The 14,680-nt window shown below is 37.4% G+C and overlaps 1 protein-coding gene across 1 annotated transcript; it reads left to right on the top strand.

Annotated features, from left to right (window-relative positions):
• The first annotated feature begins 9,131 nt into the window (after positions 1-9,131).
• Positions 9,132-13,563, top strand: LOC110768792 (ubiquitin family protein). The gene is made up of 7 exons (XM_021972647.2): positions 9,132-9,601; positions 11,351-11,483; positions 11,954-12,039; positions 12,136-12,214; positions 12,296-12,405; positions 12,568-12,632; positions 13,187-13,563. The coding sequence occupies exons 1-7, from the start codon at positions 9,449-9,451 to the stop codon at positions 13,278-13,280; spliced, it is 720 nt and encodes a 239-aa protein (XP_021828339.2). The 5' UTR covers positions 9,132-9,448; the 3' UTR covers positions 13,281-13,563.
• The last annotated feature ends 1,117 nt before the right edge of the window (positions 13,564-14,680 follow it).

Raw genomic sequence — 14,680 nt, 5'->3', positions numbered from 1 at the left:
CTAAATTGAAATTTGAGAAATTCATTTCTTATCTATTTAAAGAAATTTAGAAAAAAGTTTTATCTCATGTACTATTTCCCAGTGTACTGTTCACAGGCTTAAGTGGGCTGTAGCCCAGTGCAAAATCTGTAGAAAACTAAAGGGGGTCCAAATTTTATAAGCTATTTCTACTCCCCAGAAATTTTAGTCTACCAAACTTGCCTTTGTTTTTTTTTTTTTTTTGGCCGAACATTGTGACTTGCCTTTGTTTAATATTAGTCCAACCTTTTTGGGTTGACTTTAATATAATAAGTTAATTAAAAAAATACATATTTTTATTTAATAATATATCTTCACCTCACTTGCATTCTCTTTGCCTACTTTACCTTTTTTTTATTGTCGAATTTTACCAATTAATCTTAAACCCTATTCTTTGGCTTTTGTTTGGCCTAACAAAATAGCCCTACGTTTTCTTTTCTCTCATACACGAAAAAGTATCTCATATCTCTTTGTACTTTGATCAAGAGGCAATAAAGAATCTTAGGTGTTTTTACTTTATTACCTCTCAAGGTAAACTTGATTGTATGTAATAACCCAATTCTAAATTAATACTTAATTATTCAAGTATTCAAGTAAAAGACAATTTTACTCCGGGAATATTTTAAAGCTTTAAAAATTGACTTTTTGTCCGGGAAAGAATTTGGGAATTTCAGTTGTACCGTTACGTAGAGCACGCTTAAATGAGTCCATAGACACTTAGTGGGCTCAAATAGGAGTCGTAACGAAGAAGTTATGATAAAAAATAGTCCAATGGCAAAATCGTAAATTTTTTGAAAAGGGATTTTTTTTTTTTTTTTAAAACCTGATTTCTCTCTCTCTCTCTCTCTCTCTCTCTCTCGTCGCAAGCCCCCTCCCCCTCGTTTTTTTTCTTCTCCAGGCGATGGCTCTAAGAGCCACCACAATCGCCACTTGGGGCAGCACCGGTCCCAAAAGGACCGCCGTGAGTTCCTCTTCCAGCCCCACCCTGTCGCCACCTCCACCGCTCAACCAGGCCGCCGAAAATTCAAGAAATCTGGCCGGTTTTTGACAGATTTTATGTAATTTTTCGGAAGCTCATTAGGGTGATTCCGACAGCCAAATCTTGCGATCCAAGTATGCTTTCTTATCCTCTCGAGGTGTTCTAGCTGTTGGTTGTGATATTTCGGAGAAATTTTTGAGTATTGGTGGGTAATTAAGCGATAATAGTTTGGCCGGTTTTCAACCTCCGATTCCAGCAACTTCCGTCGACTTTTTGGGATAGGTCCAAGAACAAAAGTTGCTCCACTCTATATGGTGATCACGTAGGTATAAGTCTTGATCGGCGGTTTGGAGATTTTCCAATCGCCATAATCGCTTTGGACACCCACGCGTGTGGCGGCGCTTGGGCCACTTTTTGGCTAGTCCTTGAGTCCTAAAATCATCTTCATGTCGTCCCAAGCACGACGGTATGCTCGGATAGGAAATTGGTTATCGTTTGATCGTCGATCGGATATCGCATATTAGGCGTTATTTGGGTTTGATATGTTCGAACCGTTGGATCGACTCCAATTTAGTATATGTTGATCTAGGCATTCCTAGGATTGTGTAGGATTTCGCGGATTGTGAATCGGAGCTCCGGATGTTCTGATTTAATAACTTAAAGTTTGTGTTAAACGATAACCGTCTGATTGTGCGATCGCGAGCGATCCGATCATTTGATTCGAACCAATCTTGCAGTACGTGTATCCTAAATGTTGTTGATCTATAGGAACTTCCGGATCGGGAATCGGAGGTCGTGGGCCCCGCGGGCCCGATTGACCAAGTTTGGACAGTTTGACCCCTCGGTTGACCGTGAGTCTTCCAAGGTAGTTTTACCCTTCGAGAAGTACTAGAATGACCATGTAAACAAGTCTTAACCGGTAGTTGAGTTATTCTGATTATGTTGGGATTAAGAGATTGTTATAGTATCTTATGGAAATCCTTGGATATTATATTGATAATTGAAGTTATGAATTGGGCGAGCTTGGAATATCAAATTGGTGGGTTGTGAAAGTGAGCCTTGAGCTCGGCTATGATTATTAGTAAATCAATGGACATTTGTTTTTAAGAGTACGTAGTTCTTTTAGTATGGAATTTCTTGCATACTGAGTTTAGATTGGAAATTGATTCGATATGGGATTTTCTTTAAAGGTTATTACTTTTCATTGATTATATTACCATGCAATCTATTATGGATGTATATGATTATGGAATGAATATATATATATATATATATATATCGCTAATTGTGAATATCTCTATTATTTTGATATTTGAGATTATATTATAGTATTTTATGGTATTCCTAAATATTATTTCCGATATTTGAAGATAGTTGTGAATTGATTTTTGGAAAGTTGAGAAAAGATTTGGAATATGGTTTTCAAACCCACCTCAAGAGTACCCCCCCCCCCCCCCCCCAGCTGCCTTTGAAACAGAATGCCCCACGAGTTTCAGGAACGCCTAAACCGTGTGGTGCGAGGATGTGCATTCTTGGGGGGACTGCATGTCCCTCAAGTTCTGCTAGGAATGCGGCTCAAGTTGACTAGGTGTCCCCTGAGTCTTGCGAGAATTGCGGCTCGGGATGACTTTGTGTCTCCGAGGCCTGCGAGGATGTAACAGTCAGGGTACTTGGAATTGACGGTATACTAAAGGAATTGGCGGAATATGAATGGGGGTACGCCTAGGTGGGAAATATTTGGGTTTTAAGAGGTTTAAACTAAAATTGAGGATTTTATCTTGGTATTTTTGGGTAAAAGTTTTAATACCTATTTTTTTGATTTTATGAGGCAAGGAATGAATGGTTTTTAAAAGTGCTTTATGAGTTGTTTGTTTTTGCATATGATTTATGCAAGTAAAATATAAATTGATTCATGGGTTTGAGGAAATTCTTTGAGTAGCCTACTTGTGTGCAAATATAATAAGTGGAAGAACTACATATGGCTTGATCCCTTTAGAGGGTGAAATGTTTTACTTGATTCATTGAGGCCTGAGGCCATTCAAAATTATTTGTGTATTGCCTGCTGAAGATTGTGAATATTATAATTGAGTTTGTACAAATAAAAAATTTTGGGGAATGAGCATTTTACAGGGGAGACTCTGCCGAATTTTCAGCAGAAGTCAAACTTGAAAAAGAATTTTGAAACTTATAAGGGCATTTTGGTCAAGTGTGCTCGGCATCTGCCAGGTGTCGGATACGCACAAGGTTCGGCGCTGATTCCAAAGTAGAATTTGGGTTCGGTCATGTCATTGTAGTTTTCAATCTATGTGTTTATGATGTGTATTTATTAAAGAATGTTATTCTAACTATTTAGCTTTATATTATATGTATTTCTACTACAGGTATTGACAAATTAAGGTGATTTGAAACTCCATCAACACTGCAATACGCCGGGTCAACAACAACTTCCTCAATTCGTACTAGGGGTGGACATCGAAACCGAAGAACCGATCAATCGAACCAAACCGGTCAGGAAAAAACTGAAGAAAAAAAAATGGTGTTGACCAAAAAGTCAAACTCAATTCAAAAAACTGAACCGGATCGATTCTAACCAGTTCTCATTCCAGTTCTATACCCAAACAAACCGAACTGGGCAGAACTGGACTAGTCAAATTAAAAAATATATCATTTTAATATTTAATGTCAAATGCTATATTTTTAATCTCATAACTAATATTTACCCAAGCTCAATTCCAAAATATCTCTCTTTTCTAGCCCCAATATTTCTTTTTGTATGAAATTGGATAATTTGTTAATTTTCAAGCCAAAGAAATAAAATTTCAGTTGAAATTTGTATAAAAAATAATTTGAAATAATAATAATAATAATCCAGTTCAAAATCGAACTAGACCAGAACCCTATAGTTTTATAAAATAAAAAAAAATTAATTGAACCAAACTGAATCGGGTAAATAGTACCAGTTTCGATTCCAATTTGAGGCGAAAATTAGCCTGAATCGAACCGTGCCCACCCCTAATTCTTACCTCCATAAAGTTTTCCTCATTGAACATGTTGATTCTTCCCATGCTGGGACCTCCTCTCCCGTGCCTTCCTCTGCCTTTTCCACCTCTTCTTTTAAACGTGTTTAGTTTGCCTGAGCCACTCACCGCCCTTTCTTAATCCCTTTCTGAATGCTCCACCCCTTTTAATTTTGGAACTTTCCCACGTTTTGGGGTTTCATGGACAGTAAGGAGGTCCATGTCTACTTGTCTATTTGATTTCCTCACCAAATCCTCCTAATTTAAAACCTTGGTCACATTCTGCTTTGTAGGAGTCACATATTCTTGGATCCTTAGGTTCTTAACTAGAGGAGGGTTGCTCAATTTTATCGTTCCATAAAGCCTAGCCCGCTGTTGTAGAGAAAGAGGATATTTTCCAAGGCAACCACACTGAGGCAATTTACATGTGGGCTCACCTCATCTATTACTTCAAGTTGTCTTGTAGAGCTTACAGAGCTGGCAAACCCTAGACTATTTTGCTCGAAAGGCTGAGTAACAATGGGACCAGACACTAGGCCAAGGAGGATCCAACTGCAAGGCCCAACAAAAACCTCAGGATTGGGCTCATAACACGTAGAACCAAGTCTAAGCCAATTTTGAATTTCATTTGCACAAAGTATTGGCCTCCTATTTGATGAGCTAGCTTCAGGGGTAGCATATTTTTGTGGCCTCCACCTGTCATGGATATTTGTCGTAACATTAGCATACATGCCGATTTGGTGGTGCGGTATCAGGACTCTGTCATTCTCAAAGTTTGTAGTGTTGTGCTCCACTACAGGAATGGTCTGTCATTCTCCTCTCCTTTGTCGCCCACCTCATTGACCCATTTGCAATCTGCCAAGCCTCAGGACCTGGTTATCACGCACCACCTCTACCTGTGGAGATAGCATCCCCCTTTCATCCCTACCACCACCATTTGTTCTCAGATTTGGTTTATATGCTTTGGCACGCAGGTCTGTGGTGAAAATTCCAAAGCCTCCTTAAGGAAATCTCCATGTATCATTAGAGTGGCCCAACCTACCACAGTGATAACAATAGTCCGCCAAGCGTTCATCACTTATCTCACCCCAAGTCTCCATCCTGTTAGACTAGGAAAACCAAAATCCTTCCACTAATGGTTTCCTAGCATCAAGCTCTACCTTTAACCTCATGAAGCCACGGTAGCCTTCCTCCTAGTATGGGTTATCAACGTCCACCACTCTACCAAGCTTAGCACCTATCCTTCAATCGTTAGCTTCATTTAGCTTCTCCAGTGGGATCTTACTCACCTACACCCAGTAGGTAATTGAGTGTTGGTCCACCTCTTCAATGGCCATACCGTCTTGCAATCGATGAGTGCTAAGGGCATAGCCAATGACCGCCCAAGGGCCACTCCCTAGGACTTTCTCAGCCATCACCTCTAATTCCACCGTTATTGCCAATAGTTTGTCTTTGACCACTGAGATCTTTGCTTCACCAAAAGGTTCCCATGCCTTTCTTAGGATTCTTTTCACCGCTCCTCCGTTTGAGGCCTTATCAGCCATGAGGACCCCAATTAGTGGGACTCCGTTACTTAGGTCACCCAACCCTAGATTATCCCCAAGCTGGATGAACAACTGTGTAGCGTCTTCTTCCATTGTGGGTCACCAAAGAGTAGAACCCGTCAACCAAGGAAAAGAGAGATATTTTTTGGGATTTCTGTGTGAGTGGGAGAGAAAATGGTGTTAGGGATTGAGGGAAAGCTACCTTGAAGAGACGAAAGGGAAAAGTATGGCACTTGTAGCAAGATAATGACTCTAATCACAACTTAATTGGCACTTGTAGGATGTCCTTCCTCATCATGGGCTTGCCATAGGAAAGGATATTCATGTTGAGCAAAAAGAAATCATAATGTTATCTCGTCTATCGACTAGTTTTTTTACCTAGTTTAAGGTCATACCTTCATATTGGGCTTTGGATGAGTTTGGGCTATCAACTTACTTTTGGTTCAACAAGTAAAAACTTATTGTCATTTATATGTTTGGAAATTAAAACAAATTCCAACCATCTTCCAACAAATTTTAAGAAAACATTATTGTAAAGATAATTTAGCCATGTGCTACAATAGGAAATTTGACAATAATATTGAATTAGATTCATGCATACATATCATTCATTGTTGTAAATGGATTTCCAATAGGACATTTGACAATCTATAATTAGATTCATGCATGCAAATTAATCTTGGTTGTAAATGTTCCAATAAGGAGATTTTATCTTTTTTTAAATTAGATTCATGCATGCTAATCATTCTTTGCTATAAGTGGATTTTAAATATTTATCATCCAATGAAGAATACAACTATATATTTGTTGTATAAATTTTATTTTTATTTACATTGTGTTATTCCAGTTACCAAATAATCAGGATATAATTCTTCTCTAAATACTACTAGCTTGGCCATTTTGTGGAAGCACTCAAGCAACTCCTAAGGTACCATTTCTACCTAAACTACATCGCGTGCCAATTTTGTTGTTTTTTCATTGGTCGTTGTCACACAAATTCATATCTTAGGGTTTGAAGTTTGCGAAGCCATTTTGAGGACTAGTTATCGTTTGTTTCTAATTAGATGTGTGACAACTGAAGAAAAAAGATACAACTGACAGTTTCAAGATCTATAGCAACAATCTTCTTCAAAGATACTTTTGGGTAATTGTTTTCTTTCAAATTACATTTGGGATATAAACTCTGCAACTATTTTGGTCTTAATTTACTTTTATTCAACTTAGTCTTGAACTTAGATCTTATATTTCCACAACTAAGTCATAGGTCACATAAATTGTCACTTGTGGAAGTGAAACATTTTATTTATTTATAATAATGTAATCATTTCAAATATGATTTCAAAGATTATTCTGGTGACAAGAATATTTTCCAATTTTTTTTATTTTCAAAATTATATAATATTTTTCATGTTATTTTTCTTGACATGAAATATTGGATAAACAATTTAAATTGTATAGTTTGACAAGTTTAATTTGTTCCTCCAACTAAATCCAATGTTTAATATTATAGACGGAGAGTTGGGTTGTGCACATGGAGGGGACTACAAAAGAAACAGTGATGAACATTTACAGCATGGATGAAAAAAAGTTCAAACATAAGTTGTTGGTTTAAGAGGCTTCGTTGAGATGTTATCGAATCTATGATTTACCATAAAATGTATGTATTATTAAGAGTAGTGCACAACATATGTTATTCCCTTTTACCTAATCTCTTATATTCTTATCTATATTCCATACTATTTATTATTCTTATGTCTCATAAGCTATAGTTAAAGTCTCTTTATGCAATGATTTTAACAAATATTAGACCACACGAGCTTATTCTTTGTCATTTTCTATAAGCATATATCTCATAATTTTGTAAACCACCATAAATTTATATACCTTTTGCAGAAGGTGAAGGTCATCAGGACTTGGAGAAGAGTAGTGAAGATGATAATTACCCCCATCCACTCTCATTCTCCAATTTGAAGAGTAGTAGTGTGGGAAACTCTTGGGAAGAACAAGAACCATAGCTTCCAAGGATATTGTTTTCCCTAAAAGAGATCGAAGGCTTGGGGCATCAATCTTAATACCATGAACCTCGGCATCGCAATTTCCCACCTTCAATGCCCTAAACCTATTTTGCTTCTGAGCATGGATCCTCAAGTATCGAAACCCGTGACATCGTCCCATGTCAAGGGTTTCGAGGAGGGCGCAATGGTCAAATATACTTTCGATGATTTTCGGAGTGATGTCTATTCTTCATAGAATAAGAGTCATGAAGAAAGACAAAACTTTCGAGGTTGGGTTGGAGTTGGAAGGCAAAGTAAGAGGGTTTTAAGACTTTTAGAGTCTCCAAGTCAATAAAGTTCATAGGGCCAAACAAATAAGGTTCCTATTATGATGGACATACGTCGAGATCGGGCTCATGGATGCCTTTCCTGACACATTACGCCACCAATTCGGCCAAGTGAAGTTTGAAAGCCTTGGAATCGAAGTACATTATCAAAGAAACTAAAGATTGTGACCTCATCCCCATACAAATGATCATTGTAATAGTAGTTTTTGCACAATTTATCTATATATCTGTAGTGAGTATAAATAGACATAGGGTTATCTACTGTAGACGTCCCTGAATTTGGCCCCCAGTTGCAATTGGGTCCGTTAACTTTTTTTCGTGCCAATTACATCCTTTAACTGGACAAACAGTTGCAATTAGGTCCTGTCATCCAACTTTGTCTATTTGTCCGTCAAAATGAGGGGTAAAAGCGTCCTTTCGAGTCTAAAACACCTTTCTTCTCTCTCTTCGACAGCCATGAACCCCAATCATCCTCCACCCTCTGTCCCAGTCTCATGGTTGGGGGAACGTAGAGCCCTCTAGTCTCAACAGAAAAGAGGAAATGGAGGGTTTCTGTAGAAATTTCAATCCCTCTGCACCTAATCCTTCTTCTTTCTTCCTTAGATTGTTTGCTTGAGAGAGCAATCTTGCTGCAATTAAAGAAGAGAAAGAATCTTTATATCTTTCTTTATAGATATCAGAAACAAGGGAGGGTTAGGGTGGTGAGGGATGACGATGGGGTTGAGGGTGGTGGTGGGATTGATGAGGGGTTGGTTTCTAGTTTTTCTTTATAGATTAGTTTATTTTGATCATATTGTACATGCATTAGTCATTCCTATTAGTGGTGAAATACGTTGACCGAAAAAATCTTAACTGAAATTCATATATACATCTTCTATTTTTATACAAGCAATGTTGAGGGAGATGGATTTTGAACCTATGACCCATCTTAAAGTTTGTTTGGGAGTGCGTCTGAAAGGGCTACAAGTGCTTTCTAACAATCGAAAGCGCTTTTGACAGAGTTTGGTAGAAAAGTTTAGAAGTACTTCTGGGCCATGGAAGCGCTTTTTGGAGAAGCACCTGTCATGTGCTTCTTCAGGAAGCACTTCGATTTTTTATGTTTTCAACAACTTTATAATATAAACGTTTTTATTAGAAGCGCTTATGATCAGAAGTGCTTCCTAGAGAAGCAGTGCCAAACGAGCCCAATGAGTAGTTAAACCGAGAAAAACAAGGGCCAATTTGTTAAAATTGAAGCGCAATTGGGGTACGAGGACTCGTTCGATTCTGGACCCAAACCAAGCTTGACCATTGCATATTAGGGAGAAACTGATCCTATTCCGGCTGGGTCTGGATGTGTGAAACCCGAACCATTGTACGAACCAATTACCCATCAAACCCGGTCCATTGCTTCTCTTCTGACTGCTGCGAGCTTGACAGAAACGCCCAAAACCAAAGCCCGCGAACGGACTCCGCTGCAACTGTACGGACGCCGGTGTCTGTGAATTTGGTGACGGTCGACGGAGACCCAGAAAAGAATTGTGGTGGTGGCGCTGGTGGTTGATATGTTATGGATGAGATTGTGGAGGAGCAGGAGTTGATGCCCATTTCTAGGAAAAGCATCAACAATGGTGAAGAGGAGTTTCAGAAGAAGGTGGAGATCGTTGTGAGGACCATAGGCCCTGCTCCCCCTTCTCGTCTCCATGTCCCTTCTCCCATCAGAGTACGTATTTCTTGCCCGTCTCTCTTTTAACATCTGTGTATGTTTGTATATGGAAGCATGATGAAACCCCGGAGACTCAGATTGCATGTGGAAAAGTAGTTATGTTCGTTCATTTTCTGTTCATTGTAATGGTTTGTATGCATAATTGATTGAGACCCAGATTAGCAATTCTTGATTGTTTGAGGCTGTTTGTGACTCCATGAATTTAACACCCATTGGTAAGAGGAAAATTGAAAATTTGAAACAATGGCCAAGTCAAGCAATTAACCAGTTGTTAGACATGACCAATTGTTTGTGGAATCTTCTTTTCACTGTTGTTGGTCTCCTAGTCTTATGGACTCATATTGGGTTTTCTAGACCAATGTGTCAGGGAGCTAATTGAACCTAGAATCAGGGGTCTTTTTCTTCTGCTAGCATTAAGGGTGTGTATATGTTTCTCTTTGCCGGAGACCTCTACATGGACCAGAAGCATGTTGCCTAATAAATTAGGAATGCATGCGATAGATTTGATGAGATCGCATTGCCTCTAAGAAATAGACGCTTCAATTAGGTTGCTTTATTACAATCCACAACCTTTTCCGCCTTATGTGATGACAAAACTCTGGGACTTAAGGATCTGTGTTGTTCCGTACGGTGAGGCTAAATTCCTTGCTTTAGACAAATGTTCTTATTTTACCATTTAACGGAGCCTCTTACCTGTGGAGTTCAACTATAGAGCCTGCCCCATAAAGCAGTTTCATTTGCCATCTTGTTGAGTGATTCCAATATTTCACAACATGGAAGTGTCAATTGGGATAGTATTGGTATGTCATTCTCTTTCGTTAATTAAACCCTGCATTAGGTGCCAATATTTGTTTAACTCTTGGTTACTTAGAGGGTGAAGCCTTAAAATAAGAAAACGAAATCCTACATCTAATGATAGTTACGTCAGTGATTTTTTGTAATTCACTTGTATTTTAGCTCTTGTTAAACAATAAATTTTGGTTAAACAACCAGGAGCATATGATGGCATGATAACTGCTCTCTCTCTCTCTCACTCTCCCTGGGTCTGCATTTGTTGGGACAACCAATCCTCTAAGCTTTATATGCTTCCGCTTCAATTAATTAAAGCAATCTCTCAGAAAATCTAATACTAGTGTTTGCTATCAATTTTTGGGAATGCACTTTGGTACACAAGGAGTGCGTTTCTGGAGTGTGGACATCCGCACCAGCACGATTTCATACACACATTTGCAGGGTTAATTTCTTGATCTTCGTGCTGATATTTTGATGAGGAGTTACAGCAGGCTGAGTGTTGCTCTTGGAGTGATGTGGAAATGTTTTATGATTACTAAAAACTGGCAAGTTGTTGTATTGTAAAGTCTGGAAGTGCAGGGTTTGAAGTCAACATGTTAAATCTCAAGGGTGATTGTGTAATAACCCTATATATATGTGTGTGCGGATTACTTTAGAGCATGTACTTCTCACGAATTCATTGCTTTACCTTTACGTTGTGATTTTGTCAAACACTACAATTAGTTGTAGCTAATCTGAGATTTCTGACATAACTAATCCCATGCTTTCTGTAAAATATCTATCCGAACCAAATATATATCTGATGATTCTTAATGTTTTAAAAGATTTATTGTTTCATAGAATTTAATTGTATGTTGTTATACGGAAAAATATGACTTTAATAGCACTGATGTGTGAGATTTAAAGTTGAATGTCATCACATGTTAATGAGCTTACACTTTCTGTCATAAATAGGTACATGATTTGAGAAAATTGATAGCTGAGAATGGCCATTTACCAATCGAGAAGTTGAGGATTATATTGGGAGGCAATGTCTTGCATGATAGCAAAAGTGGGCATGATGTGTACCTACAACTCAGTGATGGTGGTATTGGTCTTGTCATAATATTTATCACTTGATTTATATTTTTATCTCCTTATATATATAGTTAAGTACATGTAAGCTTCACATGGGTTTCTTGCTCACATTCATCTAGAAATTGTTTGGAGTTTTCACTGTATTTTTGTCCAAACTTTTAGGAATTGTGATTTGGTTGTCAGGAGTGGTTTAATTCCATATTATTGGTAGAATTTACTTTTACAAAACTGCTGACTACTTTGACTTAATCAGCTACCTGAATTACAGATTTTGATGGATCAAGGTTAAATAGTTCTTGATTTAACAAGCAACACATCATTTAAATTTTTCATTGACCTTGCCTTTGTTTTTTCCTTTTGAGCGAGGTTTGTTACCTTGGAATGATAGAGAAAACCAATTTCTTAGTTAAGATTCCTTGTTTTTTGGCTCATTGGGTGACAAGCTATGGATTTCTTATCATATCTTTGTTTATTGTCAAGATTCCCTTATTGTTGCTGTCAAACCAAAGGCACCAGTTAAGCATATTAAGGATGGATTTGATGATGACGACGATGATGAAGATCTGGTATGGTTGGATCAGTTCTCCTATTGAAAAGAGTTAATGCAATTTTATTTTACAGTGATTCAACTGATGGTATTCCCTTAATTTTTGTATTTCCAGAAGTTTCAGCTTCCACAATCATCAAGCCAGTGGAAGAGGACATTGTACAGCTTTCTTCATGATAAGTTGAAGCTTCCTGGTAGGCATCAAGCTGAGTTCTTGTTATCTGCCAAAAAGACACAATGTACTGACAGAAAGCTCTTTTGTGTTTCATTGATAGATATCCTTTTGATGGCAATTTTCTCTCTAAGTGTGAAGATGTGGATTATTATCATTATGTGGTTTATTTTGGCACCTGTTGCCCATAGATGGGACATTGGCCCTTTATATGTAAGTTTCCTCGTTTCTCTTAGTTTCTGTTGTTTATGAACGCACACTCTGTATCTTCTATAAAGTACCTCTTTGTTCTGCCATTCTTTAAGTTCTATTCAAAGCACAGATCACTAAACTGAATTTTTATGTCATTTATGTTTGTTATTGCTTTATATTCAGATACTGGGCACAGGTTTTGGTATCATCCTCCTGAATCTTGGAAAGCGGCAGCCTGGCGAAGTCAGGTATGCAGTCTATTGTGGATATAATCGTTTGCTCTTGATCATGTAAATTATGGTTGTAGTGAAAGCTAAATTATTAGAAAAAACTGCATCATCACTATCAAAAGAAGGAAGTTAAACAGAGATCTGTTTGGAAGGGGTTATAAAAAAAACAGAAAAGTTTTGCAACAATTAAATGACCATAGGTTATCTTTCCTTCCACGAGGAACTACCTGAGCACTTCCGAATTTGTGGCAAGCGGAGACATGGGAAATTCTTGCAGTGCTTAATGGTATTTGTTGAACATTGCTTAGATATTTGTTGAAGACTCCCTTATCATCCTCTTGTAATTTATTGGTCAGCCAAAAATGTCTCAAATATTTCTGGTAGTTCCTAATTATCGCTCCTTCCCTTCCTTCCCCACTGTGCCCACACGCATCTGTGTCATGGTAGCTTGTGTGTCCTTCCATACACACAATAGGTCTTTTTGCATTTTATTACCTCTTAATAAATTTCTCAGTGAACAATGTCAATATCTCAATCTTTCAGGATCTTATTTTGTGGTTTGAAAATTGCAGTGCGTATTCTATTTTCAATGAAGACTTTAGAGAGCTTCCTGGGACTCTTAATGCGGAACGTCTTGACGGGGACATACGAACAGGTCAGTTGTGAGCCTGGTACTGACCAGTTATGATCATCCATTATATGATGGTCATGTTTTGTGTATCAACAGAATAGCGTTTAAGATTTCATATTAATCCAACAAATGTGCACAGTTTTTCTTTCTGGTCTTTTGTTCGGTTGATGAGTATATTGTAAGATTACAAGTTTCTTCTGATAAACTAAAGCAGCGATAGCATATTCTTATGTGTATATAGTATTGTCCAGAAACACTTACAAAATGACAGATGTTTTATGAATGACTGGAGTAATTGAACCCAAATTTTGTATATGTCATTAGCTTGAAAAGACCTCTCAGGATTATTATTTTTTTATTTATGGTCTGAATAATACTTAAAAAGAAAAAGCCGAAAGGCAAGAAGGGGGGCTGAAAGTCCAAAACCCCATAGAAACTGAAACAGAAAAGAGCACACCCCACTCGGGGAAAGGCTAACTGAGAAAGGACGCACCGTTCGCTTCACAAAAGGATCATTATTTCTTCTCTATATTGCAAGCATATTTGTAAATTATTATGTGCATAAATTTGGTGTTTGAATGTACTTACATTGATTAAAACGAACTTAGAAAATTCAAAAAGATCATTATTTTGCAAGAATTTTGTAGCTCGAGTGGTTAAAAGAGGAACTTAATTTTTATTCTACCACCGCACGGATGCTAGTCAGGTAAAAAATAAAAAATAAAAAAATAAAAAAAGAGGTATTTTAGAATACCTGAAATATTCCATTCATGGTAGTCTATCACGAATTCGATGCCAATCAAACCTAAGACATGTTGAGCTTTGGATGTAACACAAAGCCAACAAACTAGCAAGCGACTAGCGATAAAATGTCTTACGTTATTATACTTGAATGGATTCTAGTGGTATCGGCGGAAATATTGAGGGTCCGGAAACACAAAAACATGAAGAAAATGTCGATATTGGAATAGAAAAATTGAGAGAATCCATAAAAAGCAATGGAAGTATTAGTGAAACTCCATAAGATGTTTATTTAATCAAGTACCTACGATATTGATTGAAAGAAAAAACTTAATCGGGTAATTGTTGCTTTACAAATCGTTCAATGCATTAATTAGGGGTCTGAACTAATATTGATCCACGCTGTAGTTTTAAATAGAAAAATGGAAATACACTAAGAATTAATTAGAAAATAAAAAGTGATTAGCCAAAGGTGTTTTTTTCTCCAACTGACCTCTCTAGTGTTCTTATGTAAAATTAGTATTCAAGGGGTTTTTTCTAATTTACTAATTGAGGGATACAAAGAATTTGTAAAAGTTAAAAAGGATCGTTACTTCTTTATAGTTCTCGTGTGCATATTTCTATATGTACAAGCATTTTGCAAATTATTATATACATAATTTGGGGTGTGAAAGGGTCAAAACAGAAGGAATTA

The sequence above is a fragment of the Prunus avium genome, chromosome 5, assembly GCF_965620075.1.
Source record: "Prunus avium chromosome 5, drPruAviu1.hap1.1, whole genome shotgun sequence".
NCBI classification, from domain to species: Eukaryota; Viridiplantae; Streptophyta; class Magnoliopsida; order Rosales; family Rosaceae; genus Prunus; species Prunus avium.
Note: the sequence above shows the minus strand (reverse complement) of the source record. Positions and strands in the feature narration are given on the sequence as shown.

Excerpts from the sequence above, each read along its gene's own strand:
- LOC110768792 (XM_021972647.2), top strand. The coding sequence starts at position 9,449 with ATGGATGAGATTGTGGAGGAGCAGGAGTTGATGCCCATTTCTAGGAAA. Across the intron at positions 9,602-11,350 it reads ATGTCCCTTCTCCCATCAGA|GTACATGATTTGAGAAAATT; the intron begins GTACGTATTTCT and ends TGTCATAAATAG. Across the intron at positions 12,406-12,567 it reads GGGACATTGGCCCTTTATAT|ATACTGGGCACAGGTTTTGG; the intron begins GTAAGTTTCCTC and ends CTTTATATTCAG.